Source organism: Podarcis muralis, chromosome 4 (assembly GCF_964188315.1).
Source record: "Podarcis muralis chromosome 4, rPodMur119.hap1.1, whole genome shotgun sequence".
In the NCBI taxonomy this organism is placed as follows: domain Eukaryota; kingdom Metazoa; phylum Chordata; class Lepidosauria; order Squamata; family Lacertidae; genus Podarcis; species Podarcis muralis.
This window is the reverse complement of record NC_135658.1, coordinates 15,474,648-15,493,045: the sequence shown is the minus strand read 5'-3', so window position 1 is coordinate 15,493,045 and position 18,398 is coordinate 15,474,648. Positions and strand designations below refer to the sequence as shown.

The window sequence follows — 18,398 nt, the reverse complement described above, 5'->3', positions numbered from 1 at the left end:
TCTTCTTCTTCTTCTTCTTGTCACTTTACTCACAAAAGTGATTCAAAGAGCCTTGCAACGCAGTACGTCCCAGTGGTTGGGACTCGGGCTTGGTGTTGAGAACCTTGGTCTGAGTTAGGGAATTTGCTACCACAATTCTGAACCACAATGTGTGGTGGAGTAAAAGGGGATCAGAACATTTCATGGAGGTTAAGGCTATCAGTGGCCACCAACCCTGATGGCTGTGCTCTGAATGAAAGTCACTAGGGGTGATGACTGGAAGAGTCATCGTCCTGCTCATGGGATTCCCATAGTTATCTAGTTGGCCCCTGTGAGAACAGAACGCTGGATCAAATGGGCCTCTGATTTGATCCACCAGGACTCCTCTTGTATTTTTTTATTCACATTCTTATGGGTTCATCATTTCTGGGGCTTGTGCCACTGGTCCTTCTGGTTTATCTGGCCACTTGTCCTTTGGGTCTGATTGCAGGGCTGCTGCCCAGGATTAGGTTCATGATATGGTACTCTCAGGGACGCAGGTGGCACTGTGGGTTAAAGCCTCAGCACCTAGGACTTGCCGATCGAAAGGTCGGCGGTTCGAATCCCTGCGGCGGGGTGCGCTCCTGTCGTTCGGTCCCAGCGCCTGCCAACCTAGCAGTTCGAAAGCACCTTCGGGTGCAAGTAGATAAATAGGGACCGCTTACTAGCGGGAAGGTAAACGGTGTTCCGTGTGCTGCGCTGGCCTGCCAGAGCAGCGATGTCACGCTGGCCACGTGACCCGGAAGTGTCTGCGGACAGCACTGGCTCCCGGCCTATAGAGTGAGATGAGCGCACAACCCTAGAGTCTGGCAAGACTGGCCCATACGGGCAGGGGTACCTTTACATTTACCTTTATGGTACTCTCAGCCAAGTGTGTGAGCTGGTTAAATAAAGGAAACCCAAGATCTTACTGTATCTGTGCGACAAGAATGAAACACCCCCCGCAGCAGCTTCCTTGTCCAGCCACAGCTCTTGTTTGGCCAGGGTCCCCTTGCTATTCCCAAGGACGCATGCCAATAATTCTCTTCAATGATTCACAGCAGCCCCGTCCTGACAGAGAGTCTGCTCCTTTTATTTATCTTTGCAGCGATGGCTGGGCAGACAGATACGATGTGACAGAAGGATACCAGCGCGAGGCTGTTGGCGGAATAACAATCAAGCTTCAGTCTCCGGATGTGAAATGGTTTGATGATTATTACCTGCAGCTTCAGCCAGAAACCAACCACCGAAACCCGTGGTTTCAGGAATTTTGGCAACACCGTTTCCAGTGCCGGCTGAAGGGATCCCCTCAGGAGAATACGAAATTCAATAAGACCTGCAGCAGTAAGCATCTTTATTCTTACATGTCTGTTTATTTGAAACCAATGAAGTCCAAGCTGTTAATTGCTTCTGGGATTATGGGAACTGGAGGAATCAATGTCAGGATGAAGGTATGGTGATGTTAAGTGTCTTTTGGGCCAATGAACTGGGGGCAGACTCAAACAACAGTTTCATGTGGTAACAAAAAGGCTGAGCATAGTTTCTATTCTATTATTTTTCTATATTCTGGAATTTGGTTTGGTTTTGTGGCAGTTGTTTTTATTTTATTTTATCTTGTTACACACCACTTTGATGGCCTCAGGCTGTGCAGCATTTTACTAATTTGTAAAATAAACTTATAAATATAAATAAAGAGTAGTATCAGTCAGATACTTTTCCTCTCTTCCAGCAGCAGAGATTATTTCATTTGTAACTTAAGGGTTAGCTCTGATACTTTCAAAAAGTCAGGTAGCCAAGAGGGGTATGGGCGGAAGTGTTGCTTAGCAACCAGAGTCACATGATGTTCACTGAGGTAGCACATGCTCTGATTGGCTATGTAGTTCAGAGGGGGTTTCCCTCTGTATATTTTAGTTGATTTTGTTTTTTATCCTCCTATGTACAAAGCACCTATGTACAAAGACAAAACCTCTCTATTCCTTTCTCCTCAAATTGCGCACTGTTTTCAGTTTGCTCGGTAAAGGGTCAACAGGACTTTTCTCAGAGGACTTCATTTGCATTATTTAAGTGACTTTGCTAACGGTGATAAATATAACAGAGCAGTAAATGTCAAGCCCGTATGAGCCAAGGTCATATTTAACAACTCACCTGCTAGCATTAGGTGACTAGGAATTCCCTGCAGGTGAGTGAGTGGGGCAGTCCCAGAGGGACCGATTGCCCCATCTTCCCCTGCCAGCCTGCTTGGTTTCTGTGACATCTGCAGAAGACAATCTTCTTGCATTCTTCTGTTAAAGAGTGAAGACAATCAAAGCTGGCACGCACACGCACTCCACAAAACACCTCACTTGCAATGGAATATTTATTTTTATGATAATAGAATGCAGGAAACCATCTTCTTCTTGTTGTTGTTTAGTCGTTTAGTCGTGTCCGACTCTTCATGACCCCATGGACCAGAGCACGCCAGGCACTCCTGTCTTCCACTGCCTCCCGCAGTTTGGTCAGACTCATGCTGGTAGCACTGTCCAACCATCTCGTCCTCTGTCGTCCCCTTCTCCTTGTGCCCTCAATCTTTCCCAACATCAGGGTCTTTTCCAGGGAGTCTTCTCTTCTCATGAGGTGGCCAAAGTATTGGAGCCTCAGCTTCAGGATCTGTCCTTCCAGTGAGCACTCAGGGCTGATTTCCTATAAAATGGATAGGTTTGATCTTCTTGCAGTCCATGGGACTCTCAAGAGTCTCCTCCAACACCATAATTCAAAAGCATCAATTCTTCGACGATCAGCCTTCTTTATGGTCCAGCTCTCACTTCCATACATCACTACTGGGAAAACCATCTTATCCTGAGTCAAACCATTGACCCAGGTATCCTGGGATTGTATATATTGACAGTGGGTCTCCAAAGGTTCAGACAAGGGGCATTCCTGGCCCTGCCTGGAGATGCTGAGGATGGAACCTAAGACAGGCAAAACACGGGCTCTGTCACTGAGTTATGGCCCTTCCCCAGTTGTATACAGTCTGTGACTCACTCAGTCAAATCCAGACCATTTGTTATGCCTGCTAGTCCACTTGCAAGCTGGGTAGATCTCCTGGTGTCATTGTGGGCTTGCGAGTGTAGCAACAGGGAGCTTCTCCAGCAGCAGCATGTATTCTCTTGCCCTTCATCCGGGGGTGAAGCTAACATGGAAACATACAGCCAGTGGCGTAGCGTGGGTTGTCAGCACCCGGGGCAAGGCAAGTAATTTGCGCCCCCTAACCTGTGGATTTGCGCCCCCTAACCCTAACCCCCAGATGTTGCGCCCGGTGCGGCCGGGCCCCCCTGCACCCCCCACGCTACGCCACTGCATACAGCCTCTTTCTTGTTGGAAGTTTTAGCCGTCCTTAATTCAAACACTTGCTGCTGCCTCTGCTAAGTGCATTGATTTTCTGCCCGGCCGAAGCGTTACAGAGAAGGAGAAGTGTTCAGAGTTATCCACCTTGATTCTCAATGCTTTCGGCTCCATGTCAGAGGAGAAGTCGGGTGAGGCTTATGGAGTCCCAAAGAAACAGATAAAAACAGCAATGCTTAGCGCCATGGGAGGAAGTAAAGGGACTCTGTGCCATCATTAGGATGGAGAAATGGACATGGGTGCATTTAATGGGGTGTGCTGATTTTAAAGGATCAAACAGTGCTTTAGAGAAGTTTGCCCTGTGTCCAGGACTGATGAAGTTAATCGATACAACAGCAACTGAAAGACAGAGATATTAAAGGTCTTTCTTGTGTGCTTCCCACAGACATCTTTTTTATGTATAATCTTTTTTATTCAGTTTTACACTACACATTTAAATTCAAACATTGGACATCATCAACATTTAGGATTCCCTAAATACTTAGACTTCCCTCCACCCTTCCGTGGCTTCCATTTTCAATCTTTTTCAACTGCATCATATATTTTGTCTATTTTTCTTAAAATAATCCATTTTTACCTTAGTTTTTAGTACATTACAAGCATTACTCAAATCCTGCCAAAGTGTTTAGTTGTTTACAGTGTTCTCTTAGATAATTTGTAATTTTTTCCCATTCCTTATTAAAGTTTCTCTCTTCTTGGTTTCTTATTTTCCCGGTCATTTTCGCCATTTCGGCGTAGTCCATCATCCTCATCAGCCATTCTGGTTGGGACTTTATCTTCTTTCTATCTCTGGGTCAGTAGTATCCGCACTGCTGTCGTCACATACATAATCATTTCTGCACCTAAAATTCTTAGTAAGAAAGCTTCTGGCTTTTTCACAAACGTTATTTTAAACATTTTTTTCAACCCATTGTATATCATTTCCCAGAATGCTTTTGTTATCTTGCACGTCCACCCACAGACATCTTATTGACCACTGTGAGAACAGGATGCTGGACTAGAATGGCCTTTGGTCTGATCTTGCAGGGCACTTGCTCTTACATTCCTAACTTTGCTAGGACTACTGAAACAGTGGCCAGCAGTGTGTCTAACCCCATGAATCTTCTCATGTACAGATTTCCAACCTTACAACTGTTAATGGATACAGTGGTACCTCAGGTTACAGACGCTTCAGGTTACAGACTCCACTAACCCAGAAATAGTACCTCAGGTTAAGAACTTTGCTTCAGGATGAGAACAGAAATCACGCAGCGGCAGCGTGAGGCCCCATTAGCTAAAGTGGTACCTCAGGTTAAGAACAGTTTCAGGTTAAGAACGGACCTCCAGAACGAATTAAGTTCTTAACCCGAGGTACCACTGTACAAGACTATTCCCAATAGGGATTGTGCTGGCAAAACAGTAGCCAGCAGGATTAAAATCTCCACTCACAGAGAGTGGAAGGTTCAGTCCTGCTTTCTTCAGTGTGTTTGGGAGAAGTGGAAAGGAGGTGCAGTGTCTCGTTGTTTTTCCCTTTTAAATTAACCTTTTAATTTCATTTGATTGATTAACCTTTTAAAACCTTGATTGAACATGAGGTCTGGCCCTTGGATTGATTCGGGAGGCGGAGGTTGGCCCAGGTCAAACTGGACCCAATCTGAAGTCCTGGATTAGGCCCTGAATCCGATCCAGTGGGTGGGGGGGAGCATGCAGACCCATTACAATTATTTAGGTAAAAAAAAAAAAAAACACCACTAGCAAGTGGCATCTGGTGTACCATTCAAGACAGTATCACAATTTAAGCAGCACAATAGCTCTGCAAGAATGGCACAAGAGGCAGCTTCTCAAAGAACTTGTAACCCTTCAGAAGAATCAAATTAAGAAGCAGAATGTACCTGTGGTGAAAAGGAAAACACTGAATACAGGTAGCGAAGGATATACCTGCTAGTATTAGGTGACTAGGAATTCCCTGCAAGTGAATGAGTGGGGCAATGAAGGAGGGACAGATTGCCACATCTTCTCAGATCCTCCTTGTGGACTTTTTGTAGGCTTCTGATTGGCGACTGTGAGGTGATGGACTAGATGGGCCTTAGACCTGCTTGAAGAAGCCTTCTGCTTTGCTACCCTTTGGTCAAATCCACAATAATATTTTGCAAGTCAGGTTTGTCCCCCCACCCCCACCCTGGTTCTCCACATTCTGTGGTCTGAGAGATCAACCTAGTTTTGAAAAGCACAGGTTTGTAGCTCAGCTGAATCCCTGGTAGTGGTTGGCTTCTGTGAAGTGTGGAAACAGGCCCATTTCAATTTAACTCTTATTCACTTGAGCTTGAATTGTCTGCCTAGAAAACTATCACCGGGCCATCTGCAAAATTACACAGCACGAATCCCAGTAGATCAAAATCATCCGGCTCTTAAAAGAAAATTGAAGAGAACTGTACGCAATAAAATAGATTTTTTTCACGTGTTTTTTAAAAAACCTACCAATGTTGTTTCTGGTTCAAGTTAGATTTCTGTTAAACGACTAGTATAATTAATTACACAGTGCATGCACACTTAATTCTGGGGGTGAATACTTTGTTAAAAGTTTTGCATATTGCAACATAATTTACTGCTCAGCATTCCACTTAATTTCAATTAGAATAGATTTTCAGTGCAATCTATTCTCACAGCTATTATGCTGATTATTCTTAATTAGGAGGAGAAATTACCAGAACAAAAAGGTAATATGCCGTTTCCTTCCTCCCTCCCTCCCTCCCTCCTCCCTCCGTCCCTGAAGGTTTCAAATTTTCCTTGGGTAACAAATGTCCCCTTCTATCAGGGGTGGGGACAGACTGCTTGAATTGCTTCCACATCAAGGGTTGCTCAGAGTACACCTGTTGAAATCAAGGGGCCTAAATTAGTCATGGCTATTAAATGGGTCTACTCTGAGTAAAAGCTAGTTGACTACAACGATTAGGAAAGATGTGTAAACACTTGTTTTGTGACATTTGTATTTATTGCTTTATTGCATGTGTATCTTAACTTTCTCAAGGTAGCATGCCTATTCCTCCCCACATATTATCCTCACAACAACCCTATGCGGTAGGTTAGGCTGATAAATGTTGACTAGTTCAAGGTTACCCAGTGGGAAATTTGGACTCTGGTCTCCCAAGTCATAGCCCAATGTTCTTATCACTACAGCATGTTCTGTGTACCTTCTCGATTTTTAATTTGCAACAACCCTGTGAGGATTATTATTATTATTAAACAAAAAGTCAGCAGGGAGCATTTGAGTCTGATGACTGTATTAGCTGTTTCAGTCCCTTGATTTGTAGGTGCCTCCTGTCCCTTTAAATAGCTATGTCAACAGGGGGGTGTTTGAATCTCACAGCTTCCCCATCAAGGCTTAAACAGGGCCACCTCCCTTCCAGGGCCACGACTCAGTGACAGAGCACATGCACAAGATGGAACAAGATTGTTTTCTCCTGTTCTAGAGGGTAGGAATCGAACCAATGGCTTCAAGTTACAAGGTGATTCTGAGTAAACATCGGGAAGAGCTTTCTGACATTAAGAGCTGTTCGATAGTGGAACAAGCTCCCTTGGGAGACGGTGGATTCTCCCTGGATGGTGGATGGCCATCTGTCATGGATGCTTTAGCTAAGATTCCATAATCAATAAACACACAAGACATAACTGGCTGTTCATTGTATCAAATTGTAGATTTCAACGGAAGTCTCATCAAGTTCAACAAAAAAGCAGAAGACCCAGTGGATCAGTTCATTCTCTAGTCCGTTCATGCATAAGGTCCATACATGTATAAGTGTCTATTCCACCTGTCTGTTCATAGAGTCCCATAATCCACCTGAAGGGTTGTTACAGTTCCGTTGAAATCTACAGTTTGACACAATGAATATTATACCTTATTTATTCAAAAGTACAGCCGGTTATGTCTTGTGTGTTTATTATGTTTCACGTAACCATAGGTTTGTTGTTGCTTAGCTGAGATTCCTGCATTCCAGGGGGTTGGATGAGATGACCCTCAAGGTCTTTTTCAACTCTACAACTTTATGATTCTGTGCAGAAGGCAATAAGTTGAATCCTCGGCATCTTCAGGCAGGGCTAGGAATGTCCCATGCCTGGAACCCTTGAATGGCCAGCCACTGCCGGACAGGGTAGACAACCCTGAGCTTGCTGGACCAATGACCTGACTCAGAGAACTCACCTTCCTATGCCTCTCTTCATATTGCGTATATGAAGTATCGCCTTACCACAGCAGCAATTGGAAGGTGGCTGCGTGGAACACTGCAGTACTCTTCATGGTTTATATATGAATGTCTTGATTTAAATTAACGTGCCTCCTACGTCTGTCTGTGCAAGCCGGCTTTCCATCGCAGAGCAACTGCAAAAGCCTGTTTTGCCACTGACACCCTTTGCTAGTTTGAAAAAGCACTGCAGCAAAGGCACTCTTTGCAACCTTCCATAAAGCACATTAATGGCCTCTGTGTTTGTTGTTGTTGTTGTGTGTGTCTGTTTTAATGCTTCTTGGAAGATCGAGATGGCCTTCAGCAAAACACAAGCTGTTTCTGCTGCAGATATTTTGCATCTCCCCCAAACAAAAGAGTGGGCAAACGACATGGGGAGATTTATATTCCAGCACTGCAGCCTTTGCTCAGTAGGATGAAGGTCTCCCACTCTTCCAAGATCACCTGCATGATGCCACCTCTATTCTTTCTTCCAACCCCGCAACCCCCACCTTTTGCATCAAGCCTTTGGCACAACAATCCACTACCTATGGCCTACTGCAGTCTTTCAATTCCCATCAGCACTAACCAGCATGGCCATCGCTTAGGGATGATGGTATTTGTAGTCCAAAAAATCTGGAGGGTGCTAGGTTGGAAAAGCTTGTCTTACTGTAATAAAGTTTAAGCACAAGCAACACATTCCTCCCTTGGTCATTTCTCTCCTCATCCTCTGTGGTCTTCCCTGTGCCAACTAATAGCTCCATCTATTCCTAATGTCCAAGCTGTGTGTGCCTTTTTTGTTTGGTACCTAAAATGTACATGCACAAAAGGGAAGGATCAGCAAGGCCAACAAGTCTTTCAAGTTGAGGGTTCTTCCCCTCATTTTTATCCCGACAACAACCCAGGCTGAGAGATTGTGACTGGCCCAAGGTCACCTACTGAGCTTTATGACCAAATGGGGATTTGAACCCCAGTCTCCCAGCTCCTAGTCTGGCACTCTGACAACTGCACCATGCAATACACGATTTTGTCAAGCAGTATTACCTAATGCAATGCATTTTGGAATGTTAATTTCTCCAATAGACACCTTTTTGTGAACACTTTATCCTAGCATATATTTTTGCAGTGGCGGACTTGGGGGTCCCAAATTTCAGCAGCGCTCTGTGCAACGCCAAATTTCTGCATATACCTCTCTCACCTTCCATTTTACATCATTGTTGTGGATCCCTCTCGACTCGGTGCCCTATGAGGGCAATCCAGTTGCTCTCCCCTAAATCCATCTCTGGTTTTTGTACACATTACTTCACTGGAGAACCGCACCACAAAATTCAGAGAAGTGAAATATTCAGAAGGTGGCTGAGTTTCAGTCAGCATCTTGTCTCAGAAAGTGAGAATTAAGTAGGCTTGCACTTAAATGTGAACTGGGCCAAATCCCTTCCACAATCCCTTTGCAATAATCAAACTTGGAGGTTACCAATCCATGCATTTGAACACTGTGGTCAGGCTATCCCTGCCCAAGAATGGTTGTTGTACCAGCTGTAGCTCCTAAAAGGCACTCCTAGCCAATGAGATCCAAGCCCAAAAAGAGCAGGGGAAAGAGAATGCACTTGGGGGTTGCCTGGCAACTGGCTCTAGAATGCTGAGCTGCATAAAGAGAACAGAAAGCATTTGAGGTTCTGTGAAAGGAGCATTTGACAAGGCTAGTTTCTGGAGCACTGCAAAAAAAACAATAATAATATGCTGAGTAATAGCAGGGCAAGTTGCAAAGCAAGACACATGGGGGAATAGTGAGGTCTTGGAAGATAAATGAAGGGATGTCCTATATGTTATTAGTGCCACTGAGCAATAAATACACCCTGAATGTAGTAGGAGAAGATATAAGAAGTCACTGGATGGCAATTGCAGAAATACATATATATGTGGAGAAGCATGGACGGTAAGCAAAGTAGAACAACCCTCCAAACTTTGTATCATTCTAGAGACAAATGGGAGTGCCTGATCTTAAATTATATTATGAAGCCTTTCAACTCAAAAAGACGAGGCATATTATTAATGATACACTGAAGAACCTGTGGGCTCAAATGAAATTATTCTGCACCACCCCTTCAATTAATGCTCTGCCCTTGTAAAATCCTTCCTGAGCATGGATTGGGGAAAATACATGCTACTGTACATAATTGGCACATTCTGAAACAACATTCAAACCAAAACATAGCCAGCCACCCATTGAAATCCATCTTTCTGCAAGGGTTCCAGAATGCCTTCTAGTCCTGTTTTCCTAGATGAGTTTTAGCTGGCACAGCTCAAGAATGTGGACAAAATGCTTGGATTGGTGCAGGTGACCACATGTGCTCTTGGCACTTGCCCTTCATAGCTGATAAAAACTGGTAAAGAGGGGACATCTGGTTGGGCCAGGGAGTCTTCTTATGAGAGGGAGGAGTCCTGGCTTACTTAAAGGGCTACGCCTTGAGAAGGCTTCCCTGGATCCAGAAAATGTAGTCTACTATTGAGGGTCACTGGGGACGCTGGTGGCGCTGTGGGTTAAACCGCAGAGCCTAGGACTTGCTAATCAGAAGGTTGGCGGTTCGAATCCCTGCGACGGGGTGAGCTCCCGTTGCTCAGTCCCTGCTCCTGCCAACCTAGCAGTTCAAAAGCACGTCAAAGTGCAAGTAGATAAATAGGTACCGCTCCAGCGGAAACGTAAACAGCGTTTCCGTGTGCTGCTCTGGTTCACCAGAAGCGGCTTAGTCATGCTGGTCACATGACCCAGAAGCTGTACGCCGGCTCCCTCGGCCAATAAAGCGAGATGAGCGCCGCAACTCCAGAGTCGGCCATGACTGGACCTAATGGTCAGGGGTACCTTTACCTTTACCTTTCTTGAGGGTCACTAATGTCCACATCCTGGGTAAGGTTCTTGAGCACGTGGTTGATAACCAAATCCTGACTCTCCTGGATGAGACTGATTTTCTAGATCCATTTCAGTCAGGGTTTAGACCTGGTTTTGGCATGCTAAGTTTTAAGTTCTGGAGACTCCAGCAAGCTGAACGTTGAAGAAAGGAACTCGCCCAAAAATTGTCACATTCCTTCCCCCCAAAAAGCAAAGAAAGGGAGAAAATAGGGACATGTGGGAATATTTCACAAACTGATGCAGAGTTATATAAAGTGATGCTTTTTCAGGATGACTGTGGGGCATGAATAGCTTCTTGGAAGAAGCACAAACCCAACACTTTCCTTTCCAGCTGAACACTATTTATTAACTTCCAGCGGAAGGTGTGGGTGAGTTCCCTTTAGAATGACTTATAATGGCCATTGTCCTAGAAGGTCCTTATGTGCTCAGCTGCTCCCACAGATTTCAACAAAAACTATTTGTGCTCAACACCTTTCAAGCCATGGCACGGAGAGACTTCAGAAACACGTGCTTTGACATTGGTCTGCTCCTTCGGCAATCTCACAATATTTCGTCGTCATGGTAATATTTTTGGTTGCAGGGAAATCGCTTGGTCCTTCACAGCTAATATGCCAGGGAACATTTTCTTCCAACTGTTCTTTTTAACTAACGTCTTTTGTTGAGATGCCAGCAACTTGGTTTGCAGTCACTTATCGATGAAGCCCGTGGGATGACTTCCGTGAAAATAACAGTGCTTTGTCGTTGACCTTATTGAAGAGTTAATGTGTGTATCTGGTGTCAGAACTGGGTCCCCCCCCCCCAAAAAAAATCCAGTGCCCTAAAAGGGGGTAGGGGCTCCTGTTGATATAAAATTAAAACTTAATTTTATTACCTTGAGCATGCTAACCATTGCAATGTGCTGTGCTTCTCAACAGGCAATTTGACCTTAGAAACACAACATGTCCAAGATTCCAAGATGGGCTTTGTGATCAACGCAATATACTCCATGGCTTACGGCCTGCATAACATGCAGATGGCACTTTGCCCAGGCTACGCAGGTCTTTGTGATGCTATGAAGCCCATTGATGGACGGAAACTCCTCGATTCTCTTATGAAGGCCAACTTCACTGGAGTTTCTGGAGATATGATCACATTCGACGAGAATGGAGACTCACCGGGACGGTACTGTTAAATAGCTATCAATCTGGAAAGCATGAAACGCCTTAATCATTGCTCTGTGTCTTAATTGTAACTATTAAGATGTGTGCCTTGCTAAATGCCTATCCAGGCATCACTCCAGTGTGGTGTAGTGGTTAAGAGCGGTAGTCTCGTAATCTGGGGAACCAGGTTCGCGTCTCCGCTCCTCCACATGCAGCTGCTGGGTGACCTTGGGCTAGTCACACTTCTCTGAAGTCTCCCAGCTCCACTCACCTCACAGAGTGTTTGTTGTGGGGGAGGAAGGGAAAGGAGAATGTTAGCCGCTTTGAGACTCCTTCGGGTAGTGATAAAGCGGGATATCAAATCCAAACTCTTCTTCCACTGTCTAGTGAGAAGCAGGGGTCCCGTACAGTAGCCCCAGACCAATGTCCATATGTGTGCTGCTCAACCTGCAATGTGGAAATGTCTGTGAATGGGCATTATCCACATATTAAGCTGAACGTGATGGGTATCTCTCATGCAGAAGCAGCTTTCTGAGTGGGGCAGAGCTTCTGTGCTATCTTCCCGGCAGGTGGATCACCCATGCTTACTGGGAGGGAGAGGATGAAGCAGTGGGGAGGTCGGCAAAGTGTAAATGCACCAGCAGGAGTGCCAGATTGGCTCCATTTGCACCACACCAACATCCCCACTGCCTCACCCCTTCCCCTCTTCCTCCCAGTAAGCAGCACCTGCTGGGAAGCTAGCCTGGTGAATTGCTTCTGCCTCCATGTGAATGAGAGCCCTGCAAGTATCTTTTTAAACACACCATGGCTATACCATGGATCGGACTGGCTGATTTATGCAGAAGTCTAAGTGATACTTTACTCTCATACTATTTTGGATTCATTTGAATTAGCTGGTTGGCAGAGAACCTCCGTCAGCGAGTGCTTTTGATCACTTGAAGCGAGAGTCAAAAGACTTAAGCTTTTTTCCTTGGCAGGCAGTCAACTAATTTCTCTCCTTCTCTCTGTCTGACTTTCTCTTCCCTCTGAATGCCCAGGAAAAAAGGTCTCACCTCTATTATATATTATCCTCAGCAGGAAAATTAAACTTTGGGTCACATAAGTTGTGTGTGTGGGAAAATATATATCAGTATTTCAGGGCTTCTGAGAATCACATCATTTTCAGTGTGAAAGTTTTCAAGTGAAACTTACACTGTCTAATACGCCGCCTTTCAGTTGGTCATGCAAATAATAGGCGAAAACTCAGCCCCAACAACACCTGCCTAAACCGCCAATTATTTGGAAAAGTCGCACATTCAAATTACACTTTAATAAATCCTTTTAAAGGCCTGTGGTCTCTGAAGCTTATAAAAGGACTAGGAGGATCCATGCAGGTGAGAAAACACAGTGGCTCTTAACCAAGTCTCTGCACTGTGGAGTGTGGACCTCATACTCATGGCCAGAGAGAAATGATGCTATGATGATCAGTGTATAGGAAGCTGAGTAGACTCCACAGGTGAAAGGGCAATGCCATGTCCTTCTCCATGGTTGATGATGCTCTGCTTTCCCCTGAGCAGTGATCCAGAAAGGCCAGAAACGTACACAGATAGTGCAAGGGGATTGCAAAGATCACATTGGTTTAGCGTTGGGTGTGGGATCTCAGTGGGGTTCTGCTCACAGGAACTCTGGATCCAGCCATTAACTTCAGGGGAAGGGTGGAGGCTCGGTGGTAGAGCAGAAGACAGTCCCAGGTTCAATTCCCAGCATCTCCAGGAAGAGCCAGGAGAAACCCCTTTCTGAAGGCCTGGAGAGCTATGACTTCAGTGTAGGCATCATTGAAGTAGATGGACCAGTGGTCTGGCTCAGAATAAGGCAGCCTCTTAAATTCCTGTGTAATGCCTGACAGCATTTCAGGGTTGCATGAATCACTGAACACCATAGAATGCCAGTGGATCTTTTTTTGAAAAATAGGCATGCATCATTAATGCAGCATACCTTTATCAGAATTTGTAACCCAAGGTAATATTTCAAGTTTTTAAACAATGCACAGCATGCTTCTATTATGAAGCAGATACATTTTAGCCCTATTTAGTATAGTCATATTTAACTTTGCGTTGTTTCTGTTGGGAATTTATATTTCCTTGTCTGGATTGTGTATGCCATAATGTATTTTGGCTTTTTAATTGTTAATCTCAATATGCAGCATACCTGTGACACAATATGCTGTGGTTGTATCTGACCAAGGCCAAGTGAGAGTAGACTCATCAAAATTCTAAGTAGGACTTAGTCAGATACAACCCAATGGGTAGAATTGCACTACATTTTACTCTGAGTAGGCTCATTGAAAGTAATGGACCTCAGGCGGCAAAATGTCTTGGGCTGGTCCTAGCAGTGTCCAGTCTTAAGGATCCTCTTCTATATTTGCATACTGTTCTCTGGGACCAGGTTAATTTTGACTTCCAGCCTAAAACCCTGAAGAGCTGCTGCCAAACAGTGTAGACAATACTTAGCTAAATAGTCTGAGTCTGTATAAGGCAGTTTCCTTACACGGCTGTCCTCAGCGCTGTGTTAAACTCAACTGCATGATTTGTCCTTTTTGTTCGAAAGGTACGAGATCATGAACTTTAAGAAAATGGGAAAGGACTACTTTGACTATATCAACGTTGGAAGTTGGGACAACGGCGAACTGAAAATGGACGACAACGAAATTTGGGCCCATAAAAATTCTGCCATCAGATCTGTCTGCAGCGAGCCATGTGAGAAAGGAGAGATCAAGGTAAATGAAGGTCCTTTGGAGTTCATGATGCGCTCAGGGCTTCTGGCTCCCAACCAAAGCCGGGCCCCAGCTTTTGGCAAGCGTTGAAAGCTAATCTGAAAATGGGTGAGTAGTTTTAGCTCAAGGGAAGTGTTGGCTGATCATACGGAAATAGCATCCATAAATAGCTTCAGCCCATTTGGTAAAATATATGTACAGAAGAGAGGTGTATAAAATGTGAACAGGGGGCGGAGGCAGGTTAATTTTCTTTTAAAAATTGCATAAAGCAAAATATTTTTGCAGACATTGAAATGTTGATGTGTGTTCTTCTTAGGTTATCCGCAAAGGTGAAGTCAGTTGTTGTTGGACTTGCACACGGTGTAAAGAGAACGAATTTGTCTTCGATGAATACACATGCACAGCTTGCGAGTTGGGTTCTTGGCCCAACCATGAACTCACTGGTATGTATATTATGGTCTTACGAATGGGACCTGCAACTGGGGTGGGATTGCTCTTTAATTCACACTTCCCAAAACAATATGTGGACAGAAGCACACCTACCCATTGAAATCCACACCTCCCTGAGTTATGCAACGCCCCTTTCTCCAGCCAAAAACTGTATACAAAAATGTGCATATTAGGGGAAGGTGTGTGTGGAAATGCACATATTGCTGAAAATAGCAAAGAGTAAGGTGTTCTGCTAGCGAAAATTGGTAGCAAAAAAAATATATGCTTATTGGGCAAAATTGCATGCAAATGTGTATATTAGGAGGAATAGGCATTATAATTCTGGTGAATTTTTATAAGGATTTTTTTTTTTAAGTTCATGCAAACTTGGGTGGAAATGTTGCAAATTGAATTTAAAAATGTGAAACTAAAATTAAGAGATCCACCCATCCCTACCTGGAACAAAATGTTGCAGGGTGTTGTCCCATTCAACGTTTCTTTATATATATATGTGTGTGTGTAAAAGTTTTTATTAATTTTCAATACAATATACATTTAATACCATATCAAAGGTTTATCACAAATTATATATTATGGAGTTCCTTCAGCTTATCTGCCAATCATCCGTAATTAAATCTTAGTTACACATTTCCTAAATTTAATACTGCCTTTTTTATATGCCTTCCTAATCTTATTTTCTTTTTTACAATACTCCTCAACCTTTCACAGAGCTTCTTGAAATCCCACGAATGTTGTTTGTTCATCACATATATTTTTCAGATATTCTACAAATTTTCCCCAGTCCTCAATGAACTTATGGTCTCATTGATATCTGATCTTCCCAGTTAATTTGTCCAGTTCTGCATAGTCCATCATTTTCATTCTCCATTCTTCCAGGGTTGGTAATTCCTCCTGTTTCTATCTTTGGGCCATTAATATCCCATTCAAGGTTTCAGCCAGCCATTATGTCTTCCAGGAAACTGTCTTCTGTTCCTGTCTCCCTTGGTGCCCTATGGAGGAAGGGGCTTCACACTCAGCTTTCTGTGGCCCCTTTAGCCAGCAGGATTGAACCCTCTGCTCATCAGTTGCAGAGTGGAGAGTTCAATCCTGCTGGGTGCTGCTTTGCAGTGCGTTCCCTGTGGGGAACATGCAGGTGAAGCACACCTTTGAAGCCAGCAGGATTGGAACGAAGAATTTGGTCCTATGGGGACTGATGCTTCTGCCCTCTTAGCAACTGCTGCCTGAGGCAGCTGCCTCACTCTGTCAAATGGTAGAAGGGTGATGAGAGGGAGCTGAGACTGAGGAACAGAGCCTAGAAGAAGCAGATACTTCCTTCTCCCAGGATATGGCTGCCTTGGCTGGGTAAACAGTCATCCCATCTTCCATTTTACTTCCCGGGGAGAAGAACGCAGCAATGAAATCCAGGTAGGGCATCACCCCAGTGCTAGGGGTGGAGGAACCAGAGTCAGAAGGGGTCACCACTTGGTCTTGAAGGACCAGGCAGCACTCCCATCACTGGCAACAGGTACATCATTCCCAACAAAGTGAGCATCTGTGGACCCAGCAATCTTGTAAGGCACAGGAGTCTTACAAGTAAGTGTTCCTTGCCTTGTCTTTCAAGACTTGGCAGGTGGGCGTGCCTACCCATTGGGACAACTCTGATCTTGGACTCCTTACACTTCGACCGCTGTTCCCCAACCCATGTAGCCTTAGCTTCCCTGCCCTCTAGCCTGAATGTAGCAGCCTCTGGGACATTACCTGTTCCTGAGCCTGTTAGGTCTTCTCTGCTCTCAAGTAAGACCTCTTCCTTATTTTCAAGTAAGAACCTGTGTCATTGTGGTCTGGGCCAGAACTGCGACAATCACTGCTACCTCTTGTGGGGGCTGAATTCCATATTCTTTGTCACTCATGGAGCAACCAAAACAGAGAGTTACTTCCAGAAGCTTTGGAGGCAAGGATGGAGAGAAGATGCAATTAATTCTTTACTGGCCTTTGATTTATCTGCAGGCTATATCGGCATTTCTCATTCTTAATGTCCTCTAAATGTGTTGGAAATTTGATTTTTGAGGTGAGAAGAAGGAAGCTCGGTATTTTGGAGTCCATGAAATGCCTGAAAGGCTTCTATTTAATTGCAATAGACTTCAAAAATGTGCTTTTTCCTATAGTTGGAAGAAAAGTATCTAACTAATCTGATGGAGTAAATTAAGGACACCCCTGCTTCCTGCCCCCCCCACCTTCTCCTTTTCCTGGATCACAGTTCAGCCCTTTAGCACTTCAAGTGTAAGCTAGCAAGAAGTTCCCTGAAAAGCAGCCAAAGGAAGACTTACCCTAAGCATACTAATGAGGTGCTGGAGAACAATCCCTGATGTGGAAGCTGAGTTGCCAGCTCGATTCTTACTGTGCTGCCACCAGATTTCACCTAGAGCAAAAACAAAGGTGAATTCGGAGGGTCTTTCTCAAGACAGGACTTTGGAGGAAGCCACTGAGATTGGCGAGCATTTCTCAGAGGGCTTTCACAAATCCCTCCAGACAGATCTAGACAAGTTGATTATCCTCAAAACAGGTCCCTAACAGAGAACTAGGTGTGGTGGTTAGACCGTCAAACTAGGACCTGAGAGGCCAGGATTGAAATCATTGCTCAGCCATGATGGGGAAAAACAATGCTATCCAGGGTTGTAAAGACTGCAGAGAGAATAATTGGGTGCACTCTTCCCACCTTAGATCAAATCTATGCTGCCAGGTGCCATAAGAAAGCGGCAGAGATAGCGCAGGATAGTACGCACCCCAGAAATGATCTCTTTCAGCTTCTGCCTTCTGGAAGAAGGTATAGGGTTATAAAGGCCAGGACTAGCCGCCTGAGAAACAGTTTCTACGCAAATGCAATCCTGGTTCTAAACGCAGCATAAGGGGTCTCTATAGTATAGCGTATTTTAAAATGGGGTTTCAGAGTTTTTAGGGGTTTTTATAGTATAGTATATTTTAAAATGGGGTTTCAGAGTTTTTAGGAGTTTTTGAATGTTTTATGTAGTTTTTCAATTTCATTGTTCTATATGGGACAATGACAATAAAGATATCGTATATTGTATAAGCTCGCTGTCTCTCTGCTTAACGTACCTTACAAGGATAAAATGAGCAGGAAGAGAACCATGCATGCTACTTTAAGTTCCTTGGAAGAAAGGTGGAGTGTAAATAACCAATGTACCATTCACGCAATCTGCAATTAGCCGTCACAAAAGTTATTACTCAGTATTCTATATGGCATGACTGGATTCTCTTCATAACTTTTTCTCTTCATGAATGGGAGTACACACTCCCATTTATTCTGCATCCAGTGCACTCCTACCTCTGGTTTGGGAAGCAGCGCACACAAAATAGCCACAATCCATAGCTACCATGTATCTGTCATCTCGTTTCTTACTCAATGTTGTGTTTCGATGCATTGTTCCCCCAAAGCAGCTTCAGTCTGTGAATAAATAGTGTGAATATGAAGTAAAGAACCAGGCTGGTGTAACGTTTAGAGGAAGTTACGGGTAGGTAGCCGTGTTGGTCTGCTGTAGTCAAAACAAAATAAAATAAAAATTCTTTCAGTAGCACCT

At 44.3% G+C, this 18,398-nt stretch overlaps 1 protein-coding gene across 5 annotated transcripts in view; it reads left to right on the top strand.

Annotated features, from left to right (window-relative positions):
• Window positions 1-18,398, top strand: part of GRM5 (glutamate metabotropic receptor 5) — a 259,730-nt gene that overhangs the window by 203,865 nt on the left and 37,467 nt on the right. For all 5 annotated transcript variants that reach the window (XM_028726026.2, XM_028726024.2, XM_028726025.2 and 2 more), the window contains exons 4-7: window positions 1,106-1,341; window positions 11,397-11,643; window positions 14,208-14,376; window positions 14,690-14,816. In XM_028726026.2, coding sequence (XP_028581859.2) covers window positions 1,106-1,341; window positions 11,397-11,643; window positions 14,208-14,376; window positions 14,690-14,816 — 779 coding nt within the window. The remainder of the gene's footprint in view (window positions 1-1,105; window positions 1,342-11,396; window positions 11,644-14,207; window positions 14,377-14,689; window positions 14,817-18,398) is intronic.